The 21,360-nt window shown below is 37.7% G+C and overlaps 2 gene segments (V, D, J or C); both read left to right on the forward strand.

The window, feature by feature from the left end:
• The window catches only part of LOC101436499 (immunoglobulin kappa variable 3-20-like), a 114,074-nt gene that overhangs the window by 31,132 nt on the left and 61,582 nt on the right, over positions 1 to 21,360 (forward strand).
• LOC131274047 (immunoglobulin kappa variable 3-20-like) lies at positions 38 to 640 on the forward strand. The segment is given in 2 exon segments: positions 38 to 125; positions 309 to 640. Coding segments are annotated over 2 exon segments (366 nt in total).

Here is a 21,360-nt window from a genome sequence, read left to right on the forward strand (position 1 = left end):
TTGGTTGTCTGCTCAGAGCTCTATTAATGCAGGTTCTGTGGAGATGAGGCCTTAGTGCATCAGACGAGTAAGCAAGATGATGTCACATTCCCAACTGCTCATCCTGCTGGTGCTCTGGGCCTCAGGTGAGAGGTTTAGAAGAGTATTATCTTTATAAACTTGGAGAATTGTTTTAACATGCAGAGTGAGCAAACCATTTCATCCAAAGCAGACCTGAATATACATAATAAATAAGAAAACCTATCTTTAAATATATATTTTATACATTTGTGACTTAATGCATGATCAATGCTCTTTTCTGGTTGCAGGTGCCAGTGGGGACATCGTGATGACTCAGTCTCCGGGCTCTGTGGCTGCATCTGCAGGCGAGACTGTCACTCTCAAGTGCAAGTCCAGTCAGAGTGTTGGCAGCTACTTAAACTGGTACCACCAGAAACCAGGACAGGCTCCTAAACTGCTCATCTATTATGCATCCATCAGGGCATCTGGAGTCCCTGATCGATTCAGTGGCAGTGGGTCTGGGACAGATTTCACTCTGACCATCAGCAGATTCCAGCCTGAGGATCTGGGAGAGTATTACTGTCAGCAGGATAACAGCAGACCTCCCACAGTGCTTCAACCTTGAACACAAACCTCCTCCCCAGGGCTGTTGGGCAGTGAGTCTTGCAGCACCAGCTGCTTCCTCTTCAAATAGACTTGAATATGTTTGCTTCCTCCATCTGTCTGAGAAACCACATCTTTTAGGGGACTTTACCATTGAAATTTCTTTTTCTCTTAGCCAGATCAAGTAACAGGGTGTATTGACCCTCTAGCCTGGGGTCTTTTAACTTTCACAAACTGATGGATTGAATCTCTCTTCATTGTACCTCCTTAGTGTTTAAAAATTTATCATTTTCTTTCCTTATCCCTTCAATCTTCTTCCTTCTCCACCATCTTCCTCCAACTCTGGTGCTTCCCAAGATTAAATCCTTGATCCTTCATAAGCAAAATTTCCCCTGTGGAAGGTCATTATCCTCCCTTACGCTTTCCTTCCCGGTACACTTTGCCATTCAAGCCTTTCTTTAAAGTGTCACAAGAGATGACTTGATTTGCTGCAGTAGCTTCTTTTTTTAATTTAGATAACTATTTTCATTTCTTATTACCATAAAATAGTAATTGTGTCTGCCTTAATATACTATACTCATTGAAGAATGCTTAGATTATAAGGGATGATGTTCAGCCAATGACATATGTTGATTGCAGTTTGGGTATAAAATTTTCCAGTGAGCTTCATATTCTGCGATTGTCACCCTATTTCTATATTCTCTTTTAAAATGGTTGAACCATAAAACTTGCCAAAAATTGAATGTTTTCCATATTGTTATATGGTCTGTGTTTACTTCATTTTGTTCCCATATATTTGAAATGACACATATATAATTTTAGTCTTTACAACATTACTTAATGTTGTATGTTCCATCTATTTAAAAAAGAAAATGCAAATAGAATATATGTATTTTTGATGGTGTGAAGCAGTATGGACCTCAGTAAAGGAGGATCTTAAGGGGAATCTATTCTGTGGATATAACCTATTGTAGGTGGAAATCTTTGAGTAGGTTACTTAAGTTCATGCCTGGATCACTGTGGGTCTCAGTCCCTTTACTTGAGTCATTTATTAGAGAATGAGATTCAGACAAAGAAGGAGAAAGCCATGGCAGCAAGAATCTGAAGCAATGAAACCTGGAAGTTACAGAAGTAACAAGCAGATGCCACCATGTGTCTTGCCATGTGACAGAGGATTCTAGCACCACTGGCAGCTGGTCTTTGGGAAGAAAGCATTGCCTGATCATGCCTTGATTTAGACATTTTTCTCAGCCTCAAAATTGTAAGCTTGTAAATTAATAAATACCTCTTGTGGAAGCCAGCCCATTTCAGCCTTGCTAACTAGAACAGTCTCTATCCAAATATTTATAGAAGAAATGAAAGTCTGCCTCCTTTTGTAAAGCCCTTTTTCTTTTCTCCATCTCTTTCAACTGTTCTCATTTTTTCATGGCAACTGTCTAATTCTTCAACTTTAACCTTCTAGAAATGTGTGACAACTTTCTTTCTGAACTCTTTGACCAATTGTGAACTTTTTTTCTTACCATCCTTTGGCACTGAAGAAATTCATGGTTCTTAAGTCTGCTGTAACCTGCACACTTTGGATAAACTTTATTTATTCATTTATTTATGAATTTATTTTTAAAATTTATTTTTTGTTTTGGGACTTCATTACTCCAGCTTTCAAGTCCAGCATCTTCAAATTACTCTACGCTCTTTTCTCTCTTGCACTTTTATGGTTGTCTGTCAAATTATCCTGCATCCCTTTTATAGGAATATATGTGATTGCATTTTTGCCTAACCTGAAATCCCAGGATAATCTCTCCATCTCAGATTAAACAAAGTATGATGAATATTTCATATGAGGTAGCATGCATGGGCACCAGGATTTAAAACAAGGTATTTTCAGGCAGGTATTCAGTGTATAGTGTGTTTCTTTCAACCCCAATGATGCCCATTTATCCCACATGCAAAATACCTTGTCCTCATCCCAACATGCCCAAATATGTAAACAAATTATAGCCTCAACTCACTTCCCAAAACTCATCTGAACATCATCTCCCAAACAGTCACAAGTCACCATCTAAATCATTTAAATTAGGTAAATTAGGTATTTATTACATTCTCAGTAGGATTCATTCTGAGATAAATTCATTTCTCTCTGTAGACCAGTAACAAGAAAAGAATTTTACTGATTCCAAAATACCCTGGTGGGGCAGTCATAGTATAAATGTTGCAGACATCCTAATTCCAAAAGGGAGAGGATGAAAGGAAGAAAGGAAGCACAGCTTCCAAGCAACTTTGAAATCTTGAAGTTCTGTTAGATTCATTGCCTGGAGGCATCTCTAAGGCCTATGGGTAGTCCTTGGTGACACATCTCTCCCCTCTGGACCTCAGGCTTTGGTTTTTGTACACAGGTTTCTGGCCTCTGAGACCATGTTTGTTATAACTCTCCCTGCAAAGGCAGCCTCTGTTTTATCTGGTAGATAGAATTATATACACATTCTTAATCATTGTCAGTATTCTTGTCTGTATGGGCACATTGTAGCTAGGACCTTGAATATGTCTTTTGAGGTAAGGTGTGGCCCATCTAATTGAAAGGAGTCTTTATCCAGATCATTGGATTCTGTTTTAAGCATGATACATTCAAAGACATAGAAGCCGCAGGGAGGAGCCAGAACATGGAAGTCAACAGAACCAGAAGAGAAAGGAGAGGACATTGCTATGAAAGCAAGGCAGGGATAGTAGTCAAGGAACATCAAGGAACTCTGGTAGCCAGCATTGGAATGTTATAGAGTTTGGGGAGAAAGCATTGCCTTGCTGCTTTCTCAGTAGTGGCTTCTCCTAACCTAAAAACTGTGAGCCTATAAATTCCCAGTGTTCAAACCATCCCATTCTGTACTACCTAAGATAGCTGCCTGGCAAAGTAAGGTATCACAATTTGTTTTTCTTCAAAGGGGTTTTGAAAGTTCATAGTTTTATCAGTTTATAGAATTTTGTAATTCCACAGCCTTCTTATCTTGTCCTCTTATTGTTCCACTCAGCTCAGTTGGTAGTATTTTTGATAATATAATGTTCTCAAAAATCTTCTGTTTTGTGAACAAAGATCACATCTGAGTCCAGCTCCATCACACAGAAACACAAACTCCAATGTAGGGCCAACTGATATGTCACTGAACTCCATCTGCCATGACCATAGGACCTGAGGGTCTCTTGAGCCCTCAGAAGAACCAATACCTGAGGTTTTTTATCTACTTTATCTGTCTCTGGGACTCTGCAGAGGTGTGCATAAAGGCGACCCCTCTGATAACCTCCCAGCTCTTTTTTGAGACTCATAGCCATATGAACTCACTTGTCCTTTCCATTTCCCCCTTTTGCCCAAAGTCAAAAAGCAGTTTTTAACACTTGATATTACATCTAGGCTGAGATATTCTGCAAGTCTGAGTTGACCCCTTTAATCAAGTTCTTTTTCTAGTTACATCATCAGTTGGTGTTTGGTAGTAATCCCTCGGTGCCAGGGAGGCTCATCCCCAGGAGTCATGTTTCATGCTGGCGGGAAGGCAATGCATCTACATGCTGAGTTTGGCTTAGAGAGTGACCATATTTGAGCAAAATGGAGGCTCTCAGGGCGTAACTCTTAAGCACCATGCATCTCTAGGCATAGTTCATATTTCAGGCACACAGGCTCATAATTGGAGTCATCAGTATCAAGGTTCATTGTTGGACTATCCATCTTTGTTGGTCTTGGACATTGCACTTGGGGGATTGTTGCTGTTGCATTGGTGAATGTGATAGAGCTCCCCTGGCCAGGAACTCAGCACTCTCTCAGCTTTCATTTCCAACTGTAACCACTGTCAAAATACCCAAACCTTTCTATGTACACTGTATACATGCCCTGGACAACTCCTTCCCAACCATGTGTCCCCCACCAATAACACCCCACACAAGTGCTCCTCCTCCACCGTATTTGAAACTCTCTGTGGTCCAAAGCTTCATTAGAAAGGTAGCCTAATATATTGCCAGTTTCCATTAAGAGTAAAATGGAATATAGTGATGGGCTTAAAGGTTAGATATGGAATTCATAGTAATTTAGAAAAATAAAGAAAAATAAGTTGGGGTATCAAAAAATTTAAAAAATTAAAAGCTTCGTTTCTGGCATTTTGCTTTTCATCACTGCTGTAAGTGTTGCCCTGTATGTAGAGTGGCAAGGCAATTTCTTCCATTTCTTCCTCAGTGTCTCCATCCTTTCTTTTTTTTTCTGAGTATTAAACTTGTTTTCACATATTTTTAGATCACAGTAATTCACATATACAAAATATGGTATTCCCACATATCCAATATCAATCCCTTTCTCCCTTCCCCAACAATGATCTTTTTACATGTTCATATTATATTTGCTGCAGCTGATGTACAGATATTTAAACAATAGATTTCACACATGGTTCCATTTGGGTTTACATTATGGTTTATATTTTAGACTATACAATTTTCTAAATTTTTATTTATCTTATGTTTTACATTATGGTTTACATTTTAGCCTATAGACTTTTACACATTTTGGTATAATTAAACATGTCCTATATTCATCATTGCATGATCTTGTGGAAAACTTCCATTGGCCCACATTTACCCTGATTCCATGTATTCAACACCACTTTCCCCCTCCCACAGGACCCACCATGACAATCAATCCTCATTACTTGAAGGGCAATATTCAGTGATACTTGCAACAATGTTAAGAGCTTGACATACTTGACTGCCCTAACCCATTGGGAGCCACCAATTCTATCAAGAGGTACAATTCCCTTTGTTTGAGAGCATTAGTCCTCCCCAGGATATGGGTGTACCTTCCTTTCATTGTATGAGTCTACACCCAATGATATAACCCTTTTTGACAAAATCAGCACTCACATACTCCTTATATGCTTGCTGCATGTCACATGCCTCCCCGTAAGCATCTTAAACAGATAATCTTCTGTGTTATATTTTCTAAAGAGTTTTCTCTACATTGTAATTTCAACCACATATGAAAATTTCCTATGTTCAAATGTTCCCTCCACCACCACCCCCAATTTCTTGGGCCATCTGACCCATTCTCCCATCCCTAGCCGCCCTGAATCCCACAAAGCCCCACCCATTTTTCAATATGCCCCCATTTTATCCCTTCCCTGTACAAACACTTACCTCCAGCTTATTATAGATTTCACCTATGTAGGAGTCAGCTTGCAATCTTCCCCTAATCCCAATTTATTTTAAGTTTGTTATCCTGTCTCTAGCTCTCTGAGACAGCTTGGTTTACTTTTTTCATATCAGAGAGATCATGTAGTATTTGTCCTTCAGTGTCTGGGTTGCTTCACTCAACATGAGGTTCTTAAGATTCATCCATGTAATCACATATGTTTGTGCTGTATTTTTTCTTATAGCTTAGTAGTATTCCATTGTATGTATATACTGCATTTTATTTATCCATTCATTTGTTGATGGGCATTTGGGTTGATTCCAACTTTTGGCAATAGTGAACAGTGTTGCTATGAACATTGGTGTGCACATAACAGGTTATGTCCTTGTTTTCAGTTCTACTGGGTATATACTGATGAGTGGAATTGGTGGATAATACGGCAAATCTATAGCTATATTTTTGAGAAACCACTAAACTGTCCTCCAGAATGGCTGGATCCTTCTGAATTCCCACCCGCAGGGGATGAGTGTTCCCATTCCTCCACATTCTCTCCAACAATTGTAGTCATCTGATTTTTTGATAGCTGCCAGTCTTATTGGAGTAAGATGGTATCTCATTGTTGTTTTCATTTGCAATTGCCTAGTAGCTAGTGATTTTAAGCATTTTTAAAAATGTTTTTTTAACCATTTGTATATCTTTTTTGGAGAAGTGCCTATTCATATCTTTTTCCCATTTTTTAAAATGGGCTGTTTTTCTTTTTCTTTTCAAGATATTGGAGATCTTTATATGGGCAAGATATAATTCTCCTATCAGATATATGATTACCAAATATTTTCTCCCATTGTGTCAGCTCTCTTTTCACTTTCTTGACAAACTCCTTTGAGGTGCAAAGGCTTTAATTTTGAGGAAGTACATTTATCTATTTTTCTTTTGTTGCTTGTGGTTTGGGTGTGAAGTTCATGAAGCCATTTCCTAATACAAATTCCTGCAGATGCTTCACTACATTGCTTTCCAAGGTCTTTATGGTATTAGTTCTTATATTTAGGTCTTAGATCTATCTTTTTTTTTTTTTAAAGATTTATTTATTTATTTAATTTCCCCCCCCTCCCCTGGTTGTCTGTTCTTGGTGTCTATTTGCTGCGTCTTGTTTCTTTGTCCGCTTCTGTTATCGTCAGCGGCACGGGAAGTGTGGGTGGTGCCATTCCTGGGCAGGCTGCTCTTTCTTTTCACGCTGGGTGGCTCTCCTCACGGGCGCACTCCTTGCGCGTGGGGCTCCCCCACGCGGGGGACACCCTTGCGTGGCACAGCACTCCTTGCGCGCATCAGCGCTGCGCATGGCCAGCTCCACACGGGTCAAGGAGGCCCGGGGTTTGAACCGCGGACCTCCCATATGGTAGACGGACGCCCTAACCACTGGGCCAAAGTCCATTTCCCTAGATCTATCTTAAGTTGATTTTTGTATAAGGTGTGAGTTGGTAATCTTATTTCCTTCTTTCATATATGGATATCCATTTCTCCAGGCATCATTTATTGAAGAGGCCATTCTCTCCCAGTTGAGAGGGATTGGTGGCCTTGTAAAATATCATATGGCTGTATATATGGGGATCTATATCTGTATTCTCAATTTGGTTCTGTTGGTCAGTGCCCAAGTCATGCTGTTTTCACTACTGTAGCTTTGTAGTATGTTTTGAAGTCAGGTAGTGTGGTTCCTCCAATTTCTTTTTCAATATGATTTTGGCTATTCAGGGCCTCTTTCCTTTCTAAATAAATTTCATAGTTAGTATCTCTAGTTCATAAAAGAATGCTGTGATGATTTTTATTGCGATTGCATTGAATCTGTAGATCAGTTTTGGTAGGATGGACATGTTAATAATATTTATTATCCAGGAACGAGGAATATTCTTCCATTTATTTAGGTCTTCTTTGATATCCTTGAACAATGTTGTGTAGTTTTCTGTTTATAAGTCATTTATCTCTTTAGTTAAATTTATTCATAGGTATTTGATTTTTTAATTTACTATTGTGAATGGTATTTGATTCCTGATTTCCTCCTCAGATTGCTCATTATTGGTTTACAGAAGTGCTACTGATTTTTATGCATTGATAGTGTAACCTTCTACCTTACTCAACTCATTCATAAGTTGTAGAAGCTTTGTTGCAAGTACTTCTAAGAATATGTTAAATAGGAGTGGTGATAGTGGACATCCTTGACTTGTTCCTGATCTTGGAGAGAAAGATTTTAGGATTTCACCTTTGTAAATGATGTTAGCTGTGATTTTTTTCAAATATACTCTATCGTGTTCAGAAAGTTTCCTCCTATTCTGATTTTTTGCAATGCACTTATCAAGAGCTTTTGCTATATTTTGTTAAATGCTTTTTTTTTGCATCTATAGATATGATCATGTGATTTTTTCCTTCAATCTGTTTATGTGGTGTATTACAGTAATTGATTTTCTATGTTGAACCATCGTTGCATACCAGGAATGAATCCCACTTTGTCATGGTGTATAATTTGTTTAATGTGTTGTTGAATACAATTAGCAAGTATTTTTTTGAGGATTTTCACTTCTAGGTTCATTATAGAGATCGGTCTGTAATTTTCCTTTCTTGTGGTGTCTTTGTTTGGCTTTGGTACTAGAATAATATTGGCATCGTAGAGTGAGTTAGACAATGTTCCTTCTCTTTTGATTTTTTTTAGAAGAGTTTAAGCAAGACTTGTGTTAGTTCTTTCTAGAAAGTTTGTTAGAATTCACCAGTGAAGCCATATGGTCCAAGGCTCTTCTTAGTTGGGAGGTCTTTAATGACTGATTCTATCTCTTTACTTGGGACTGGTTTGTTGAGATTGCTAATTTCTTCTTTTGTCAATGTAGGCTGCTTATTGTTTCTAAGAATTTGTCCTTCTTGTTGGCATATAAATTTTCAAAATATCCTCTTATGGTTGTCTTTATTTCTATGGGATCAGTGGTAATAACTCGTTTCTCATTTCTTATTTTGTGTATTTGCATCTTCTCTCTTTCTTTGTTAGTCTAGCTAAGGGTTGTCAATTTTATTGATTTCTCAAAGAGCCAGCTCTTGGTTTTGTTTTATTTTTTCAAGTGTTTTCTTATTTTCTATTTCATTTAGTTGTGCTCTGATCTTTGTTATTGCTTTCTTTCTTCTTCCTTTGGGGTTAGTTTGTTGTATTTTTCTAATTCCTCCAAGTGTGCAGTTTGTTCTTCAATTTTAGTTCTTTCTTCTTTTTTGATGTATGAATTTATGGCTATAAATTTCACTTTCAGTACTACTTTTGCTGTATCCCATAAGTTTGGATATGTTGTGTTATCATTTTCATTAGTTTTGAGACAGTTATTAATTTCTTTTGAGATTTCCTCCTTGCCCCAGTGTTTTTCTAAGAGTGTGTTGTTTAACTTCCAAATCTTGGTGCCAAATCTGGGTCTCTGCTCCTTGTAGATTTCCAGCTTCATTACATTCTGGTAAGAGAAATTATTTGGTCTGATTTCAATCATTCTGAGTTCATTGAGACTTTTTCTGTGGCCTAACATGTGGTCTATCTTGGAGAATGAAACATGTGCATTTGAGAAGAATGTATAACCTGCTGTATTTGGGTGTACTGTTCTGTATATGTCTATTAGGTCCAGCTCCTTGAATATGTTGTTCAAAGTCTTTGTTTTTTTATTGATTCTCTTTTGAGATGTTCTGTCCAAAGTTGATAGTGGTGTATTAAAGTTGCTCACTATAAATGTAGAGGCCTCTATTCCTTCACTTAGTTTTTCTCGTGTTTTCCTCATGTATTTAGAGGCACCCTTGTTAGGAGCATAAATGTTTATGATTGTTCTTTCTTCTTGAAGAATTATCCCTTTCACTAGTATTTAGTGTCCATCTTTGTCTTTCCCATTGTTTCGTACTTAAAGTGTATTTTGTCTGATATTAATATAGCTACTCCTGCCCTTTTTTGTTTATTGTTTGCTTGTAAGATTGTTTTCCAGCCATTCACTTTCAATCTCCTTGAATCCCTGGGTCTAAGATGTGTTTCCTGTGGACAGCATATAGATGGGTCATATTTCCTTATCCAAACTTCTAGTCTGAGTCTCTTGACAGGTGAGTTTATTCCATTGACATTCAGTGCTATTATTTTCAAGGAATTATTTATATTTGTTGGAAACTGAGGCACAGTGGCCTCACAAGGAGAGAAGTCCTGTCTCCATGGCTATGCTTACAACCTAAGGAATGCTGTAATAAAGAGTTCCCAGGAAAGGGGATGAACCTGTTAAAGGCTGAAAGAAAAGATGAGCACATACCTTTTGTAGAAAATAGAACACTTAGAGTTTATACCTTGATATAAGATTTTTTTGAATTCCTTAGACTATGAGTAATGCTGAGAGTTAACTGCATGTTGCTGCTTGTTGTCACATAGACTGGGGTATATTGAGAGCCCCTTGCAAACAATAATGTTTTCTGATGGATCTCTGTTGGCAGACACCCTGATCCCAGCTCTCTCATTCTTTCTTTCTTTTTTTTCTTTCTTTCTCTTTCTTTCACTCTCCTTTTCTCTTTCTTTCATTCCCGATACCCTTCAGGCACAAATCTCCAACAATATTAGCCATATTTTCTTTGGATTTGTGTTTGTCTTATTTTATTTTTCTGTTTTTGTCTTTTTAGTTGCTCTTACACTCTCCTCAACTCTGTCTCTCTTGTTTTTCTTTTCTTTCTTCCTGCAGAATACCCGTTAGTATTTCTTGAAGGGCAGGATTCTTGTTGGCATACTTTCTTAGTTTCTGTTTATCTGTGAATATTTTGAACTCTCCTTCATTTTTGAATGCTAACTTTGTTGGATAGATTATTCTTGTATGGAATTTTTTTTTTAATACCTTGACTATGTCATACCACTCCCTTCTTGCCTCCATGGTTTCAGATGAGAAATGAGCACTTAATCTTATGGAGCCTCCTTTATATGTGATTGTTCTCTTTTCTTTTGCTGCTTTTAGCATTTTCTCTTTGACTTGAGCATTGGATAACTTGACAAGTACATGTCTTGGGGTAAGCCTGTTTGGATTTATGCTGTTTGGGATGCATTGTGCTTCCTAGACATGTACCTCCATCTCCCTCAATAGGTTTGGGAAGTTTTCAGCCATTATTTCCTCCAACACCCCTTCTGTCTCCTTTCCCTTCTCTTCACCCTCTGGGATACCTATAATGTGTATGTTTGTATGTTTTGCAACGTCATTCAGGTTCCTATGTTCCTGCTGGATTTTTTCTATCTTTTTATCGACCAGTTCTACTATCTGTTTGATATCAGATGTGCTGTCTCCCACATCACTAATTCTTTCCTCTGCCTCTTCGAATCTGCTGTTATTTGCTGAGAGTGTGGTTTTGATTTTTTGAATTATGCTGTTCATCACCATCATATCAGTTATCTTCTTGTGTATGATTACAATTTCTTCTGTATTCTCAACAAGTGTTTTCTTCGGATTCTTAATCTCTTCCTTCTCTTCATCAAATTGGTCCCTAATATGTGTTTTGAGATCTTTAATTACTTGTTTGATATTCTGCTCCTCTTCCTGGTTTTTAGTTTGTTTATTGGATTGAGGCATGTTTTCCTGAGTATTGGTTTGGTTTGTAGTTTTTTGTTCCTGTCTGGTCATCATTTTATCTTGATGGGCTTAATCAGTTGCTTATCTTTTTTGTCCAGTTTGAAGTTTAATTAGTTGTTTTTGTATGCATGTTAAGTCTTCTCTTTGTCACTTTGTTCTTCTTATTCTATGTCCTTGTCGTTGGCTAAGTTCACTTGAAAGAAAATATTAGGGCCAGAGAAAGCAAAAAGAGTAAGAAAAGAAATGAATAATAGTTATTTTGATAGTACATATTAACAGAGAAACATTGTGAGATCTAGGAGAATGGATATTAAACTCATGTAAGGTATGTAGAGTTATAACATTAAGAAAAGTAGAGTATGTATAATGAGATGGTAAATTGAATATGGGGAGGAATATAGTGTGAATTAAAAGGCCAGTGTATTCAGGAGAGAGGGAAAGATAAAAGAAAGGGCAATATTATAAAGAGTGAATATAAGACAGAAAACAGAATAAAAGCCTTAGAAAGAAAATGTCAGAAATATAGAGGGGCAAACAAAGAGAGGTGCAATGTAAGGGAAATAATAAATGATGAAGGACAGGAAGATGTATAAGAAAGGGAATAATGTTGGTGGCCAAAATCAATACACACAGAAGAAAGTAAATGGAGGGTGAGAAAATATACCAAATGTGAAGTGTTCCCTGTAGCACATAGTGTAAAAGAATAAAAAAGAGGATAAAGAAAGAAAGAGAAAAAAGGGAGTGAAGGAAGTGGGGAAGAAAGCAAGGAAAAGAAAAAGAAAAAAAGGAAAAAGAAAGAAAAATGGGCCATTTAAGGATAAAGAGGAAGAAAAAACAGGAACAAAAACTAACAAGATAATAGGCAAAGTTTCAAGCAAGGAATCCTCTTTCCAGTTAAATTAAACACTTAGGGATCCGACATTCTCCACTTTCCCCTTCCTCATTTCCATCTCTCCCAAGCAGCAGGAAAGCTGCCTGAGAGGTCCAGTAGGAGATTCAAGTGGGTCTTGTTGAATCAGCCCCACACAGAAAATAATGACTCTTAATTTCCAGAGAGAGAGCACCCCCACCTCACTGGGAAAACCAAGTATGCTATTGGAATCTTGGAAAGCACCTCCTACAGTCCCTCTCGTTTAGGTGTGCTATGAGAGGGCTAGTTGATTTTTTGACTCTACCTTCTCCCAGACCAAGTTTCCTATCTCAGGGTAATTAGGTGAATTGGGATTTCTCAGTAGATTCACCACTCCTTTCTTACCAGGCTGTCACCAGACCAGGAGGTATGCTCTTCCAAGCACAAAAAAAAATTAAAAAATTAAAAAACTAAAAATGGGTGTGACCAGAAAATTGAACCTGTAATCACCGGGCCTCACTGTTCCACCTCCCACTGAATCCCACCCACTCATGGAGTCAGTCCAAAATCAGAGGGCTAGGGCAATCCCGGGCCTCTGGGAGTGCTGGACTGGGGAATGGATAGTCCAGGACACTGCAGACTCAGGGTATGTATGTCTGTGGAATGTGGGCTACAGGGGCTTAGGGAACATGGTCCTGGGACCATGCATCTAGCGATCACAAGGCCCAGGAATGCCACCGCACCACAGAGAGTTCTCAGTGAACACCGCGGGCAGCCAGCCCTAGGGGGAAGTGCCCCACTTTTCCGCAGCCTCCTACCTCCATACTTGCAACCCACAATTCTACCTTTAGCAAGCACTACCTCTGTCACTGTGTCTCCAAATCCACACCCACACACCTCCTACCTTGCAAGCTCCCAAAACAGCCCACTTCAGCAAGACTCCAACCTCACTCTGCCACCTCCTTGCAGGAGAGACTATAAGGTGTATTTACTAAGATGCTATCTTGCCATAAAACTTTTTTGACACTGTCTTTCATCACTGTAAGATCTGTTGTCTTGCACACACTGTGACATTTTCTTGTGTGTAGTCCCACAGTGTCTCATTTAAATATATATATATATATTCAAAGAAAGATTTTTACAGAAAAGTCACATAGAAAATATAGGGATTTCCCATATAGCCAATGCCCCCCCTTTCCACTTCCCCCTATTAATAATATTTTACATGCAGATGTTACATTTGTTACGATTGATGCACAAATATTGAAGCATTGATACTAACTCTTGTCAATAGTTCATATTATGGTTTACATTTTGGACCATATATTTCTATAGGTTTTGGTGATATTTAAAATTCCCTGTATCCATTATTGCAAGATCATGCAGAACAATTCTAATGCCTTAAAAATGTCTTATGTTCCATTTATTCTATTCTTCCCTACCTCTCCCCTCAGAACCTATGGTCAGCACTAAGTTTTAATTTTTGAAGAATAAGATTCATAGTTAGCTGCAATAATATTGAGGGATTGACATATTGGTCTGCTTTCTTTTATTTTTTTTAAATATGTTTTTTTAAAATTTTTTAAAAAGATACTTAGATTACACAAAATGTTACACAAAATATATACGGGATTCCCATATACCTCAATCCATACACCTCCCATCCTTCCCTACATTAGCAACTTTTTTCATTACTGTTGTATGTTCATTATAATTGATGAACACATTGGGAGCATTGCTGTTAAGCATGGATTATAGTTTACAATGTAGTTTACACTCTCTCCCACTCAATTCTGTAGGTCATGGCAGGATATATAATGGCCTGTGTCTGTCACTGAAATATCATTCAGGACAAGTTCAAGTGCCACTTACGGTAGTATCTACTTTGGCAGTCTATGAGATGTTGGTGACATGTGCAAAAGTGTTACTCTGAGATGACCTCCCAATTCATTTGATGTCTCTCAGTTATATAAATTCATTTGTCATTACACTTTCCCCTTTTATTCAAGGTCTTTTTCCAGTTGCATTGCTTTTTGGTGCTTGGTAGTAATTTTTTTTTTTTTTTGCATACTTCTTTATTTTTTTATTATTTTATTTTATTTTATTTTATTTTTTAAAAAAATATTACATTAAAAAAATATTAGGTCTCATTCAACCCCACCGCCCCATCCCCCACTCCCCCCACAGCAACACTCTCTCCCATCATCATGACACATCCATTGCACCTGGTAAGTACATCTCTGAGCATCGCTGCACCCCATAGTCAATGGTCCACTTCATAACCCACACTCTCCCATGTTCCATCCAGTGGGCCCTGGGGGATTCTACAATGTCCCGTAGTTGTCCGTGAAGCACCACCCAGGACAATTCCACATTCCAAAAACGCCTCCCCATCTCATCTCTTCCTCCCATTCCCCGCACCCAGCAGCCACCATGACCACCCTTCCCACACCAATGCCACATTTTCTCTGTGGACATTGGATTGGTAGTAATCTCTTGATACCAGGGAGGTTCATTCCCGGGAGTCATGTCCCACACTAGGGGAAATGTAAAGCATTTATATGATGAGTTTGGCTTAGAGAGAGGTCACATTTGAGCAAAATGGAGGCTCTCAGGAGGTAACTCCTAGGCATCCTACAGCACTAGACTAAGTTTCAAATTCAGGAGTAAAGTTTCATAAGCATAATCATCAATATCAAGGGCCCATCAGTGGACTGTGCATCACTAGTCATTGTCCTGCACTTGGGGGATTGTTGCTGTTCCATATTAGAATGTGAAAGAACTCCCCAGGATGGGAATTCTTCTTATTTCAGTCTTATTTTTTTGAGTTAGGCCAGTACTTTATTAAGGTAGGGATGGAAGAGAAATGGGAGAATAACAGATCATGGGTCCCAGGTACAGAGGAAGGGGCTGAAAAGTGATAAAGCAGAACAATTTACAGATTACAGCCTCACATTATAGATTATAAATGCCCAGGTCTTACTTGCTTGCTGACCATGGCAGGGGAAAATGGCAACAGCAGGGCACAGAAGGCAGGAAGATGAGTCCTAAGGTGAGAGATCCAAGATGGAAATTCCGTATTCTTTTGGTTATTGTGTGAATCTCCACCCATTGTGACAATGCCCCATGAACATTTTAACACTTTTAAGTACCTTATATGCATGCCTAGGTGACCTTCCTTCCATGTATCCCTCAGCACTGCCACCTGACATCAATGATTCTCCCCTGTCACAGTGGTAACCTTTCTGTGGTCCAAAACTTCTTCAAAAATGAAGCTGAGAATATCACCTAATACAATTAATAGGAAAGTGAAATAGTAGTGATAGGTTTAAACATCAAAAATAAACTACATAATAATTTAGAAAACCTAAAAGTAAATTAAAATAAAAATTGGGATAGTAAAAAAATAGTGAACAATCATAATTTTTTTGATGTTTTGCATTGCATCATTATAATTTCTGTTGTCATGTATGTACAGTGATATTTTCTTTCATTTCTTCCCCAGGTGTCTTACTTTTTTTCATTTTGCCTTCAAAGAAGTTTTACATCAGAATAAAGTCACATAGAGAACACAGGGAACTCCTCTATACCCAACATCCTCCCCTTTTCCTCCTTCCCATATCAATAACCTTTTTATATGTGGATGGTACATTTATATGTGGATGTACAAATATTGATATATTGAACAAATATTAAAACATAGCCACTAACCATGGTCAATGGTTTACGTTATGGTCTACTCTCTAGACCATACACTTTCATAAACTTTTTATGAAATTCAACATGGCCTATACCCATCATTGCAAGAGCATGCAGAATTCTTCCATTGCCCCCTAAATATCTCCTCTTCCAACTACCTTGTTCTCCCTCCCCATTCCCTCGGGGCCCATGGTGACCATCAGGCTTCACTCTTTGAAGGACAAAATTCATAGTTACTTACTTTGTCTGGAGGCTTGATACACTCGTCTGACCTCTCCTATTATGAACTGTGCATGCTCTTGAGAGACACCCACCACTCTAGAACATAATGGGCCTCCCCAGGATGGGAGTCCAACTAATTCCCACTCATTATGTGGATCTCCACCCACTGATTCAACATAATATGACAAAGTTATCACTTACATATTCTCTAGAAGACTGCCCCAGGTGCACCCTGTCCTGAATGCACCCCAGTCCATTTCCCTAACCAATAACCCTTCTTTGTCATATTGCCAAAATATCTTTCCTAACATTGTAGTTTCAACCACATATCCACCAATCCCCAGTGTTCATCTGCTTCCTCTCCCAACCCTACACCATTTCTATGGACTGTCTAACCCACCCTCCCAATCCTACCCCCTGTTGAACTTGCATCACCCAACCCAATACTATCCCTACACCCCTGTCATATCCCTTCACTGCACAACTACTCACTTCCACCTTATCATAGATTTTGTCTTATGGGGGATGGGTCACAACCTTCTCCCTTTCTGTTTCCTGTAAGTCTGTTTTCAGACTCTAGTTCTCTAAGTCTGCTTTATTTGCTTAATTCATATCAGTGAGGTTATGTAATATTGGTCCTTCAATATCTGTCTTGCCTTACTTAACATAAGGTCCTCAAGATTCATCCACGTTATCCCATGTGTTAGCATTGTATTCCTTTTTACGGCTGAGTAATATTCAATTGTTTATGTATACCACATTTTGTTTATCAGTTCTTCTGTTGATGGGCATTTGGGTTGATTCCAACTTTTGGCAATAGTGAATAATGTATCAGTGAACACTGGTGTTCCTATATCTGTTCATGTCCTTGCTTTCAATTCTTCTGGGTATATTCCCTGCAGTGGAATTGCTGGATCATATGGCAGATCTACGGTTAGTTTTTTGAGGAACCACCAAAGTACCTTCCACAATGGCTGGCTCCATCTACATCTACATCTACATCTCACCAGCGGTGTTCCTATTCCTCCCCATTCTCTCCAAAACTTTAGTCCTCTGTTTTTTAAATAGCTACCAGTAGTTTTGATTTTCATGTCCCTAATAGCTAGTGATGTTTAGTAGCTTTTCAAATGCTTTTTAGTCATTTGTATATTTTCTTTGGAAAAGTACCTGTTCAAATCTCTTGCCCATTTATTAATGGTTTGTTTGCCTTTTTGTTCTGGAGATACAGGATTTCTTTAAATATGCTGGATATTAGGCTCCCATCAGATATATTGTTACCAAATATTTTCTCCACCTGGGTATGTTATCTTTTCACTTTCTTGACAGACTCCTTTGAGGTGCAAATTTTAAAATTTTGATGAGGACTTATTTATCTACTTTTTCTTTCAATGCTTGTGTTTTGGGTGTGAATTTAATGAAACTATTTCCAATTATAATGACTTATAGATGCTTTTCTAAATTATCTTCCAAGGTCTTTATGTTCTTGGCTCTTATATTTAGATCTTTGATCCATATTGAGTTGTTTTTCATTTAAGGTGTGAGATGGTGTTCCCCTCTCATTGTTTTGCATATGGATATTCAGTTCTCCAAGCAGCATTTGTTGAAGAAGCCATTCTCTCCCAGTCGAGTGGGCTTGGTGGCATTGTCAAATATCACATGTTATGTGTGAGTATCTATATTAGAACTCTCAATTCAGTTCCACTGGTCAGTATATCTATCCTTGTGCCAATACCATGCCATTTGGACCACTATAACTTTGTAGTGTGTTTTAAAGTCAGGTAATGTGATTCCTCCAATTTCATTTTTCTTTTTCAATATATCTTTGGTTAATCAGGGCCTCTTGCTCTTTCAAATAAATTTCATAGTTGTTCCAATTTGGTAAAAAAAAAAACTCTGTAGATTTTTTATTGGGATTGCATTATATCTGTAGATCAGTTAAGGTAGGATAGACATCGTAATGATGATTAGTCTTCCCGTCCATGAAAATGGAATTTTCCTTTATTTATCAGTAACTACTTTAGTTAAATTAATTCCTAGGTTTTTGAGTCTTTTTATTGCTTTTATAAATGGGATGTTTTTCTTTATTTCCTCCTCCATTGGCTCATTATGGGTGCGCAGCCATGTCACTGGTTTTTGTGCATTGATCTTATAACCTGTATCTTTACTGAACTCATTTATAAGCTCTAGAAAGTTTTTTTGTAGATTTCTCAGGGATTTTTATGTATAGGACCATGTACCCTTCAAATAGTGAAATTTTAACTTCTTCCTTTCCAATTTGGATGCCTTTTTTGTGTTTTTCTTTGCTCAGTGCGTGAGCAAGTACTTCTAAAACTGTGTTAAATAGGAGGGGTGATAGTGGGCATCCTTGTCTTGTTCCTGACATTAGAGGGAAAGATTTTAGGAATTCACCATTGTAAATGATGTTAGCTGTGGGTTTTTCAGATACACCTTTATCATATTCAGAACGTTTCCTTCTATTCCTACTTTTTCAGTGTTTTTATCAGTAAAGTGTGCTGTATTTTGTCAAATGCTTTTTTTTTTCGTCTATAGATAAGACCATGTGACTTTTTTCTTTTGATCTGCTCATGTGGTGTATTATATTGATTTATTTTCTTATGTTGAACCATCCTTAGTACCAGGAATGAAACCCACTTGGTCATGGTCTATAAATAATTTGATGTGTTGTTGAATATGCTGAGCAAGTATTTTCTTGAGGTTTAACATCTAGGTTCATTAGAGAGATTAGAGTGTAATTTTCCTTCTTTTGTGGTGTCTTTGTTTGACTTTGGTATAAAGGTAATTTTGGTTTCATAGAATGAGTTAGGCAATATTCTTTCTATTCAGTTTTTTGGAAGATTTAAAGCAAGGCTGGTGTTAGTTCTCTTTGTAATGTTTGGTAGAATTCACCTGTGAAGCTGTCTTTCTCAGGGATCTTCTTATTTGGGACATTTTTAATGACTGATTCTACCTCTTGTGATTGGTTTGTTGAGGTCATCAATTTCTTCTTTCATCAATGTAGGCTGCTTATGTGTTTCTAGGAATTTGTCCTTTCCTCTAAATTGTCTTTCTTGTTGGCATATGGTTTTCAAAATGTCCTCTTATGATACTCTTTATTTCTGTGAGGTCAGTGGTGATATTCCTTTTTATGTATATTTGTATCTTCTCTCTTTTTTTCTGTTTGTCTAAGTAAGGGTTTGTCAATTTAATTGATCTACTCAAAGAACTTGCTGGGTTTTTTGCATATTTTTTCTAGTTCTCTCTTATTTTCTCTTTCATTTAGTTCTGCTCTGATCTTTTTTTATTTTTCTTTAATCTTCCTTTGTTATTTTGTTGTTTTGGTTTGTTTTTTGTTTTTTACTAATTTCTCCAAGTGTGCATGTAAGTCTTCAATTTTAGCTCTTTGCTCTTTTTTGATGTATGTGTTTATTGTTATGAAGTTTTAAAGCAAGATTTGTGTTAGTTCTTCCATATAGTACAGCTTTTGCTGCATTTTGTAAGTCTTGATATGTTGCATTGTCATTTTCATTGATTTCAAGGTAGTTACTGATTTCTTTTGTGATTTCCTCATTGACTCACTGTTTTTCTGATAGTGTGTTGCTTAATTTCCATATCTTTGTGTCTAATCTGGTTTTCTGGCCCTTGCAAATATCCAGCTTATTCCATTGTGGCCAGAGAAATTATTTGGATAATTTCAGTTTTTCTGAATTCATTGATACTTTCTCTGTGGAGTAGCATGTTGTATGTCTTGCAGAATGATTCATGTGCCCTTGAAAAGAATGTGTATCCTGCTGTATTTTGTGTAATGTTCTGTGTAGGTCTATTAGTTCCAGATCCTCTTTTATATTATTCAAAATCTTTGTTTTTTAATTGATTTTCTGTTGAGATGTTCTATCTAATGGTGATAATATTGTATTAGATTCCCTCACTATAATTGTAGAGACATCTATTCCTTCACTTAGTTTTTCCAGTGTTTGCCTCACACATTTTGAGTTGCTCTGGTTAGGAGCATAAATGTTTATGATTGCTCTCTCTTCTTAAACATTACCCCTTTTACTAATATGTAGTGTCCATCTTTGTCTCTCTCAATAGTTTTGCATTTAAAGCTTATTTTGTCCAATATTAGTATAGCTAGTTCTGCCCTTTTTTGGTTATTGTTTGTTTGTAAGATTGTTTTCCAGCCATTCACTTTCAACTTCCTTGAATCCCTGGGTCTAAGGTGAGTTTCTTGTAGAGAACATGTACATGGGTCGTATTTCCTTAACCATTCTGCCAATCTGTGTTTCTTGACAGGTGAGTTTTTTTTTTAAGATTTATTTATTCATTAATTTCTCTCCCCTACCCCCTCACCCTTTGTCTGCTCTCTGTGTCCATTTTCTGTGTTCTTCTGTGACCACTTCTATCCTTATCAGGGGCACCAGGAATCTGCGTTTCTTTTTGTTGTGTCACCTTAATTGTGTCAGCTGTGTGTGGGGTGCCACTCTTGGGCTTGGTGCACTTTCTTTCATGCTGGTCGGCTCTCTGTACAGGGAGCACTCCTTGTGCATGGGGCTCCCCTATGTGGAGGACAGCCCTGCGTGGCAAGACACTCCATGCACACATAACCACTGCACATGGGCTAGCTGCACATGGGAATTACTTACATTAGCCATATTTTCATTGGATTTGTGTATTTCATATATTGTTTTCATTTCTATTTTTGTCTATTTGTTTTTCTTACACTTTCCTCCAATAATGCCTCTCCTGCTTTCTTCCTTCCTCCTTTAAAACTCCCTTTACTATTTCTTGAAGGGCAGGTTACCTAATGAATACTCTCTTCGTTTCTGTTTATCTGTGAATATTTTGAACTCTCCATCATGTTTGAATACCATCTTTGCTGGTTAGTTTTTTCTTGGCTGGAATTTTTTTCTTTTAGTACTTTGACTATGTCATACCACTGCCTTCTTGTCTCCATGGTTTCAGATCAAATATCAGGACTTAATCTCATTGATCCTCCCTTATATGTGATGGTTCTTTTTTCCCTTTCTGCCTTAAGTATTTTTCTCTTTGCCTGAGCATTGGATAGTTTGACAATGATATGTCTTGGGGTCTGCCTTTTAGGATTTATACTGTTTGGGGTGCATTGCACTTCCTGGACATGTACATCCATCTCCCTTATTAGGTAGGGAAGTTTTCAACCATTAATTCCTCCAACACCCTTTGTGTCTATTTTCCCTTCTCTTCTCCTTCTGGGATGCCTATAA

This window comes from Dasypus novemcinctus, chromosome 17 (genome assembly GCF_030445035.2).
Source record: "Dasypus novemcinctus isolate mDasNov1 chromosome 17, mDasNov1.1.hap2, whole genome shotgun sequence".
NCBI lineage: Eukaryota > Metazoa > Chordata > Mammalia > Cingulata > Dasypodidae > Dasypus > Dasypus novemcinctus.